The following is a 10,706-nucleotide window of genomic DNA, read 5'->3' on the forward strand; positions in this document are numbered from 1 at the left end:
AAAGTTCTAGTCTAAAAACTAATTATGGTCCATTTATGTACCTTAAATCATTTGTAAAGTTACACTATATCTACATTTCTAGTTGAAAATAAAAAGTATATTGAAGGTACAAAAGAAGTTGAGTGATGATACCACCCCAACAACAAAGGTATACAGTTTAGTAAAAAAAATATATTCTGAAAGGGGATTTTAGTTATTTAGTTGTTTAAAAATCCATTTAACAGAGTAATAAGAGGTCTCTAGAGTGTTTCCCAACCGGGGTGCTGTCTGATGAGAGCAGGGTTGCCGTGTAAAAATCCTTCAAACATTTCTAAAATGCTAGAATGTGTATAAAACATTTAATATAACATTTAATATATATGATAAATATCTATTGTCTGAAATAATAACAGACACACACATGCATAATAATAATAATAATAATAATAATAATAAATTACATATAAAAAATAATCCTCCCCCTCGACCCCCTCGACATCAGCACGTCAGCATCAGTATGCATAACGTAGGCTATGCGTGTGTTTTATCCTAATAATTAGCGTGTGACGATGCGTGTGTAATGCAAAAGAATATGGACAGATTTCTTAAAAGAAAACCTCCAGATGCTTCTGGACCATCAACTTCATAACGCTGTCTAGCATTAGTGTTTGTTTAGGGTGCCACTAATTTTTTAACATTTTCAAAGGGTGCCATGACTGATAAAAGGTTAGGAAACAGTGCTCTAGAGCAGGGGTTCCCAAACATTTCCAGGGCAAGGCCCCCCAAATGGCATTAACATTTGACCGAGGCCCCCCTTTTGCAAGATGTCTAAAACACATTAAAAATACAGACTTCTGAATATATCCCCCTTTTTTTTTTTTCTAATAATTACATCTTACATCTTTACATTACATTACATGAGGAATTGACTGTATGTGCGTGTGGTTGTCTGAGAGTGAGAATTTATTTTTCACACCAAATTGTTGAGGCCCCCCGGGCACCCCCTGGCGGCCCCCACTTTGAAAACCACTGCTCTAGAGTAATATTTGGAATAAATAGTGGTGTGTAATACAGTTATGGAGACAGACCAGCAGATGGAGCTGTTAGTAAATATATTGAAAAAGGCAATATAACAATTCCAGTCATAACCATTGTGCTTTCCAGGCTATCATTCCATTCGGAGCTGATAGATTGCTCAAATTAAACATGCAATATTTACCACTGAATCATTCAATAACTTCCCATGCTTTACTACGCCATGTAGTATCAGCTCTGACTGTAAGGTTAGTCTAAACAAGGATTCTATTAATTATGTACATCAGGTGTGCCTTATCACATTTCCACTCTTGTGGTGTGCACCATTTTTAGCACAGTAAATAAGGTTCTGGCATCTCCTATTACTTGACAACTATTTTCCTAATACCCTGCTATGTTAAACACCTTGTGGTACAACGATGGTAAGTCTGGTGAGTCTCTAATTCAGTGATCAGGTTTAAGAAAGAAAAAAAAAAATTCAACTCATCCATATTCAAAAATCATTTTTTGCAAACATTTAGGGAATACAGATTTAATTCTACACAATTATGCCAACTATAATATACAAATTCTTTCAAATTATATTCTTTTTTATTTATATATTGTGTATATCTTAGTTATTTGTTTGTTTGTTTGAAAATCTCAGGTTATCTGTCTTTTAGTCACATTTCACGTGTCATTTTGAGCATGGACCTCTTTTAACTCTGTCCTTGTATTATTTGCTGATCGGTTTTCCTTGTGATTTAATCTTTTGCTCAGCGTCCTCCTTTTTTTCTTATGCCAAAAACTCCAGAAGTTTTCACCCACAAAGAAGTATAGAAGAGGATCCAAACAGCTGTTTCCAGCAGCCAGGCAATGTGTAACCACAGCTGCTTTCCTTATCAATTCAATGTACTCACATGATTGGTAGCCATTCATTTTAATCTGTCTTTCAGCTTCCAGAAAGACAGTGCGCACAACATGATATGGCATATAGCACACTAGGAAAATGAGGACAACAATGATCACCAGTGCACAGGACTTGTTGTAATGAAGTCTTCTTCTCCCTGGAACATTCCTTAGCTGTAGAAGTTTCCTAGCTGCAATTAAATAACAGACTGAAATGACTACAACGGGTATGATGAAGCCTAAGCACAGTGCAGCTTTGTTCACTGTGATGATAGTCTTTATCAGAGACACGTCTAGCTCAAGGCATTTGATCTGGCCAGATGGATTCTGAGATGTGCCTGCATACAAAAGAGGAATGGATCCTACTAAAACCAACAGCCAAATGAAGCCACACACCAGGCAAACTCTTTGGTTACTCTGTAAGTACACATAGCTGTAGGGCCTAATAATGGCCACAAAGCGAACGACACTAAGGGCCATTAAAAAGTAAATGCTGCCATACATGTTGACATAGAACACAAAAGCAATGATGCGACAACTCATGTCCCCAAAAACCCAGTGGGAATCCATGAAGTAGTAGGTGGCTCGGAACGGCAGGGAACACACCAGCATCAGGTCTGAAATGAGAAGGTTCACCATGAAGTAGTAGACTGGACTGAAGGTTTTTCTTGTCCTACTCACACCAATGAAGTAATATAATGAGACAAGACTGGCGAATAATCCCAAGAAGAATATACACAGGTAGACGGCTGGATAGACATTCCGTTTGAAGTCACTGATTGAACAGTTGCCTTCAAGAGGTTTATGTGACTGGTTCATTCTAGCTGCTGGAAAAAAAGAACAATACAAAATATGAGGTAAGGTTTTATTGTTATAATAAACACAACACATTACCAAGGCAAATTCAATTTACTGTTACTAAATAAATACCGTTATTTACATCAGACGTTACATTCTATTGTACCACAATGCTGTTGACGTCTCAACTCAGAGTGGTGCTCAGAAGATGTTGATTAATTTTCAGTAGTTCTAGCTATAATTCAAATCACAGCTTTATATTAATGCACTGTCCTAATATGTCGTTGTTTCCATAATAACAACTAATTCACATGGACTCTAAGTTTAATAATAAGCAAATTTTTAAAAGCGCCATTTTTAAAAAGTAAAATAATTTATACTGTGAAGTTTTGGAGATATTTATTTAACATTTATGGAAGGAGTCTCCAGTGTCAGAATTTTGTCAGAACAGTCAGAGGGAAAGCTGCTCCTTTCAAGTCTTCAGGACGGTGGATATTGCGCTTTGTGGTTTTTCAGTAACATGACAAACTGTCTTATTAATTTCAAGAGAAGATGAAGGAATGAGTGTTTACAACATATTCATGACCTGAGTGAAGATTTACAGTAAATATCTTATGAAATAACTTTATACATGCTATTCTATTAAGGTATTGAGCAAGTAAGTCCTCGTGTTTATATGAGTCATATTATTTCTTGCATAGCCTGAATATGCTGCCTAAATATTCACTTCAACATATTTAGGCAACGCTGTTCCATATAAACATCAGTGAGTAATCCTTATTTTACAACCCCAATTCCGAAAAAGTAGGGACAGTATGAAAAATGCTAATAAAAACAAAGAGGAGTGATTTGTAAATTTGTAAATCGTTACTTTGACTTGTATTTAAACAAACAAACAAAAAAAATGTATCAAAACAAGGCATGTGATGTTTTATCTAATCAACTGCATAGTTTCTTGAAGATAAACATTTATTTTGAAATTGATGCATGCAACACATTCCAAAAAAGTTGGGACAGGGGCAATTTAGGACTAATAGTGATGTGATAAGTTGAAATAAGAAGGTGATGTGAAACCGGTGAGGTAATCGTCTAATTAGGGCTGCACAATTAATCGCTCATAGAAACTCCGCTGCACATCAAATCAAGCGCTTCCTACACTTACAGCCAATCACCACAGAGGGGCGCAGGGATGACGTCATTTTGTAATGCCAAAACCCGGAAATGGAGTTAGGATTTTAGCCCTCGAGCGGCCAGCTTTACTTCGAGCTCCAGCGTTTTGCGCGAGGAGAAATCATGACAACATGATGTTAAATGCCACTACGGAGGTTGTTGGGGACATTAAACCTCATCACGCCAAACAGGAAAAAACTTTGCAGATAAACTCAGGGCTCTACAGTCCGACCATTTCATTCGCGTTTGTGCGACTGTGAATAAATATTTATTCACACCGGTGCGAGTGACCTTTTCGGAGTTGTATAATACGATCAGGATAAAAACTACAGGAAGTCCAAAATGCATCTACACCACGCAACAGTTACTCTCACACTGCTTTTCATCTCCTCAGTCAATCGAACAAGTGTGTAAATACTGCAGAGAAGCCATTATGATGACAATTAACTCTACGTCATCTGATTCAACTTCCCGATCTCACAAACCGCCATCTTTTATAGATCACGCAAAATAACCTGAACTTTCACCTGCTTGTGTAGACACGGCGGCTTCACGCAGAGTAAATTAATAATAATGCTAACGCTACAAAGTGGGTTTAATTCAAACTTCGTTATTAAATAATTCCTCACCAATCATAATCAAGAGTAGAAACTGTTCGGTCTGTAAACATACAGAACACTACAGCTCTCCTTGACTAACTCTAATTCACTTCATTTAAACTCACGGTTGCCAGATATCACTAGAAAAGTCAACATCAGTTTCCATGTTTTGATTTATCTTCCCAAAACATAATTTTATCAGCTGACATGGACACTGTACTGGGGAACCAATCTAAAACTGATAAACAAAAATAAAACAATTAAATTTAAAGACACAAAATGTGCTTAGTTATAAATAAATCATTTAATATATATATATATATATATATATATATATATATATATATATATATAAATTAGATATTATTATAACTCCATAAAATATAAATAAAATGAGAAATGAAAGAATGTTTAATTACTATGTGTTGCATTTAATATCAATTTGACATTAAGCTTAGTTCGCTATTTCGTTAGAAAGCTATTAGCCTTTTTTCCTAATATGGATCATTTTTGTGTTAACCTACTCTTAATTAGGACTCTATTGTTTTTAAGATATTTAAAAATAAATATTTTATGCTTGTTTATTTATCAATTAACCAACAGTATTTCTCATTGATATTATTTTAACTTATTTTCACAGTGACCATGAGCAGAGAGCTTACATTTAACTGTTTATGATAGACTTCCTGATTACAGTTTAAACAAAAAAAGTTGGTATCTGGATCGGTATCGGCTGTAAAAATCCTGATTGGTGCATCCCTAATGAAAACCATTAAACTAAAGCACTTTGCATCTGACGTGTAAACGAACTCACCCAATCACATCCTATATGAGATTATTCAGATATATACACAATATACACAGAGCGGTTCGAGAACTGAGTCCAGTCCAGAACCATGACAGTGGAAAATGTCTAATATTGTAGCTTTAAATATATTTAAGAGGAGCGGACTTCAAACACTGAACATTGATGTTTATTGTGTTTGTTTACAAGGTGGAACAGGTCAACGGTTGTTTTTTGCATACAGTCTGTAAAATTAACTGAAAATATTAAATTTAGTTTATCAGAAGGTAAATTAATTTGTCATGGCTCACACTATGTTCCTAAATTCTGTCATAATTGACCAGCTCAACTTTTCTCATGGCTACTTGTGTGTTATATTGTGGCATGAGAAAACTTAATAAATTTGAAAGTGCAATAAAAATGTGCTGTCACTAAAATCAATTAATAATCATGATAAATAATCGAGATCTCAATATTGATCAAAATAATCGGGATTATCATTTTGGCCATAATCGTGCAGCCCTACATCTAATCATAGTATATAAGGAGCCTACAAAAAAGGCCTAGTCCTTCAAGAGCAAGGATGGGTCGAGACTCGCCAATCTGCCAACAGATGCGTCAGCGAATAATCCAACACTCTGAGAACAACATTCCCCAAAGACAAATCGGTAGGATTTTGGGCATTTCACTTTCTATATTGCACAATATAATTAAAAGATTCAAGGAATCCGGTCAAATCTCTGTGTGTAAAGGGCTAGGCCAAAAACCACTTCTAAATGCGTGTGATCTCTGATCCATTAGATGTCACTGTCTTAAAAACCGTAATGAGTCTGTAAATGATATCCTGACATGGGCTCGGGAATACTTTGGTAAACCTTTCTCGGTCAACACCATTCACCGCTGCATCCACAGATGAAAGTTAAGGCTTTACTATGCAAAGCAGAAGCCATACATCAACATTGTCCATATGCACCGGCGACTTCTCTGGGCTCGGTCTCATCTGTGATGGACAGTAGCACAGTGGAATCGTGTTTTGTGGTACGACGAGTCAACATTTCAAATAGTCTTTTGACAAAACAGCTGTCGTGTTCTCCGGGCCAAAGAGGAAAAGGACCATTGAAGCTATTATCAACATCAGGTCCAAAAGCCAGCATCTGTGTTGGTATGGGGAACTTGCACATCTATGAGGGCACCATTAAAGCACAAAGATATGACCCCATTCTTCCCATATTACAAGCGCATGGTTGTGTAAGCAGAGCATGTGGGTGCTAGCATGGCCTGCCTGCAGTCCTGACTTGCCTCCGATTGAGAATGTGTGGCACATTATGAAGCGCAAAATAAGACAACGAAGGCCCCGTACAGTTGTGCAGCTGAAGAAATGCATAATAGATGAATGGGAGAAAATTCCGCTTGCTAAACTTAACCAACTGGTGTCTTCAGAGCCAAAACACTTAATAAGTGTTATTAAAAGAAACGGTGATGTTACACAGTGGTAAACAGTCAACCGTCCCAACTTGTTTGGAGTGTGTTGCAATCATCAGATTTGAAATGAGTGTATATTTTCAAAAATAAATTAAATAAAAAAAAAAAGTAAAACATCAATAATATGTTAATAATGTGTTTTCAATACAGTACAGGGTGAATTGAATTTTCAATTTTATTTATTATTTTTTTTGCATTTTCCATATTGTCCCAACTTTTTCGGAATTGGGGTTGTACAATAGTAGTAGATAATATATGATGTTCAGATAACGTACAGTGCAGAATTCATTCTGTGTTCATGTGATGACTCGCCATATACATTACTTGCAGTAAGCCATGCGATTTACTAAAAACAAAAATACTTGAGCACGTTCCCCAAACAGTTCAGATTTAATCTGAAGCTTTTTCATAGAGTATCATGTGAACTGGAAAAGAGTTCAGAGTTCTCAATTATAACACAAAATAAACTATACCTAAATTTCTTTTATACTCATAATACCAAAGAATTTCACTTTGTATTTCACTTTGTTTAAGTATGGCACGTTCCAAAAACAAACTCCTACTGAGCTCCATAAAAGAGAGCTAGATTTCCCCTGTATATGAATATTTGTAATGAAAATGTAGGTATTTTTCATTTTCCGGCATTTTAGAGAAACAAAGGAGGCAGATAACAAAATCATGTTAAACACTTACAGAATATTGAAATCATGTTTTTCTAAAAACACATTATTCTGAGCACAGGTTTGGGGTATGTCACAGATATCCCAAAAAGTCATTTGCATAATAATCATAGATTACAAGCTATGAAAGTGAGGTAAACAAAACTGCTACAAAAATACCATGATTAGTCAAACTAAAAAAACATGCAAAGTTCATACAAAAAGAGCCCTTACAAAAGTGCGGCATCTGTACACATTGTAGAAAACACACTTACCCGTCAACTGTTGTGCAAGTCTAATGCTGAACAAAGGTGAAAGTTACCATGGTTGTTTTAAGTGCTGTATGGAGTAGAGAAAGTGAACACTTTCTTGGCAGATGCTGTGATACATATTTGTGCTCACAGGACACACCCCAAAACAGTACTGCTCCAAAATATCTCTCTAATGAAACGTCTACTGGGAAAATGCACCTGATGATAAGAAAACGATTATAATTACTATGAAAATTGCCTCTACAGGTACACAATAAACTGTACAGCTGCATATAATCTGCTAAAGTACAAATCTGTCAAATTTATTTGAACACATTTGTAGTAGTAATAAGTAAGAGGAAAAATAAAAGTGAAATGAAAATGTTAATAAATATTTGCAGATAGTCCTTGCAGTACTTGCATAAAAAGAGTTAAAGTGTAATATTTGATACCAAGGTATGACTTTTGTCTATAAAAGGCCACATGTTCAAGCATGCTTAAAGAAGTTTATTTTCCACACTCGGAAGACTTGAACGTACATGTCTGTAATAGATGTTCCTGTCCCTGCTTGCTCAAAACAAGCCCACAAATGATGACCATACAAGAACAGGTTTTGGCTAACAGTGAAAGCCAAACCATGGATGCTCCTTGGATGTTTACAAGTGTAATTGTATACAGTCCTGACATAGTTCAGGGGAATTTTGTAGCTTTATTGGTGTAATAAGAATGCCGGTGTTGACAATTGAAACAATATTTACACAGTTTATTTTCGTACGGTTTCATTATTATATATTTTGCTTCACCATTTCACACCATCAAATATCACTATGTTCCAACTGTGCATAATATTTTGTTTATACCACAGTACTGCTGAATTCTCCATTCTGGTTGGTTAGAAGGTGTTGACTAATGACAATAGTTCTGGCTGCAAAGTTTATATTAATGTGATTGTTCTAGTATGGTATCATTGTAACAACTTACACAGGGCTTTGTATGGCAGACACTCCACATAAACAGATTTTAACCTTAGAATGCATGTGAGAAAATTCATATGAGAAAAATATATTTGAAGTATATTCCCACTGATTTTGGGTGAATAGGAACAAGAAATCGTTCAACCATGACTTCCTGTTTCACAGGGTATAAATATGAGGAAATACACAGGCCAAATTCCCTTAGTCATTCATAACAATGGGTAAGACCAATGAATATAGCTGTGATGTGTGGCAAAAGGTTGTTGAGCTTCACAAAATAGGAAGTGGCTATAAGAAAATAGCACAAGCATTGAAAATGTCCATTTCCACCATCAGGGCAATAATTAAGAAGTTCCAGTCAACTGGAAATGTTATGAATCAACCAGGAATTTGACGTGTGTCTGTATTGCCTCAACACACTGTGAAGAGGATGGTTCGAGTGGCCAAAAAATCTCCAAGGATCACAGCTGGAGAATTGCAGAAGTTAGTTGCATCGTGGGGTCAGAAAATCTCCAAAACTACAATCCGAAGTCACCTACATCACCACAAGTTGTTTGGAAGGGATTCAAGTAAAAAGCCTCTACTCGTCCAAAAACAAACTCAAGCGTCTTCAGTTTGCCAGACACCACTGGAACTTCAAATGGGATCGGGTTCTATGGTCAGATGAAACCAAAATAGAGCTTTTTGGCAATAGACACCAGAGGTGGTTTTGGCACACACAGAGAGGTAGCCATATGGAAAAGTACCTCATGCCCACGGTTAAATATGGTGGTGGCTCTTTAATGTTTTGGGGCTGTTTTTCTGTCAGAAGACCTGGACATTTTGTTAGGATACATGGCATCATGGACTCTATCAAATATATGAAAACCTGACTGCCTCTGCCAGAAAGCTTAAAATAGGCCGTGGTTGGATCTTCCAGCAGGACAATGATCCAAAACATACATCAAAATCAACACAAAAATGGTTTACTGACCACAAAATCAAGGTCCTGCCATGGCCATCCCAGTCCCCTGAATTGAATCCCATAGAAAACCTGTGGGGTGAACTGAAGAGGACAGTCTACCATCATAGACCTTGAAATTTGAAGGATCTGGAGAGATTCTGTATGGAGCAATGGTCTCAGATCCCTTGCCATGTATTCTCCAACCTCATCTCATGTAACATCACAGGCATTACCAGACAAGGAGTGAAATGATACGAGTGAATATGAGAAGTGATGCTAGTGAGGCCTAGATTTACATACAGTATATTGTTGTTTTTCTTTAATACGGGAAACCAAGCTGATTCTCTTCTTACCCACAGTGAGAAGACGCCAGGTAACGGCAGGGGTAGCAAAACAGGCAAACACATCGTCTGTGCTGGAGAAATGTGTGCTGTGTGGGAAGGGAATGGCCTGACCTCGACACTGACCCCACATGAGCACCTGACCGCTCTGCGTCTTAGCGGCTGACGTGTGACTGGTGTGACATGCAGCCACTTCCTGTGGATACCATCCTGATGGAGAGATCACACACACACACACACACACACACACACACACACACACACAAACAGCAGTTTGCCTGCTCCATTAAAAAGTACCGTCAGGGTCTACTCGCTAGTAAGGTGATCAAATTAAAAGATGCAAGACTCGCTGTCTTGCAAAACTCCATTGTGATTTTTCCTGTGGTCACGACCCATGGTCAAATGTCATTGACGCCTGGGAGGTTAACAGAAGAAAGATGCTAACAGCTAATCTACAAGCCTTGTGTCTGTCAAACCACTACTTATCTTTAAAATATGCTAGTAATTAAACATTAATTTTCTTTCAAATCAGACATATTTGAAATAAGTCAGTGTTTAAGATCATGTTTCTGTTGCATACAGGCCACAGCTCTGTGTTCACTCAGTCACTGTTTTACAGCAAGATGTGTGTGTGTGTGTGTGTGTGTGTGTGTGTGTGTGTGTGCAATGAGTACATGTGAAAAGAGAGAACACAGTCTCAACAAGTTGTACAACCCCAATTCTGAAAAGGTTGAAAGCTTGGCGGTACTGTGGCTTGCGTGAACCCCCGTCTTTCTGATCAGTAACCCAGAGCCTATAAGATG

General features: G+C 37.0%; 1 protein-coding gene across 2 annotated transcripts; it reads right to left on the minus strand.

The window, feature by feature from the left end:
• Window positions 1-1,060: 1,060 nt before the first annotated feature.
• cysltr2b (cysteinyl leukotriene receptor 2b) lies at window positions 1,061-7,778 on the minus strand. 2 transcript variants are annotated; one of them, XM_053646692.1, is made up of 2 exons: window positions 7,670-7,778; window positions 1,061-2,729 (listed from the first exon to the last, which is right to left on the minus strand). In XM_053646692.1, the coding sequence occupies exon 2, from the start codon at window positions 2,719-2,721 to the stop codon at window positions 1,684-1,686; it is 1,038 nt and encodes a 345-aa protein (XP_053502667.1). In that variant the 5' UTR covers window positions 2,722-2,729; window positions 7,670-7,778; the 3' UTR covers window positions 1,061-1,683. The 2 variants fall into 2 exon arrangements, with proteins under 2 accessions (XP_053502667.1, XP_053502668.1); XM_053646693.1 differs by having other exon boundaries at window positions 1,061-2,726; window positions 7,670-7,752.
• Between the last annotated feature and the right edge of the window lie 2,928 nt (window positions 7,779-10,706).

This window comes from Ictalurus furcatus, chromosome 17 (assembly GCF_023375685.1).
Source record: "Ictalurus furcatus strain D&B chromosome 17, Billie_1.0, whole genome shotgun sequence".
NCBI lineage: Eukaryota > Metazoa > Chordata > Actinopteri > Siluriformes > Ictaluridae > Ictalurus > Ictalurus furcatus.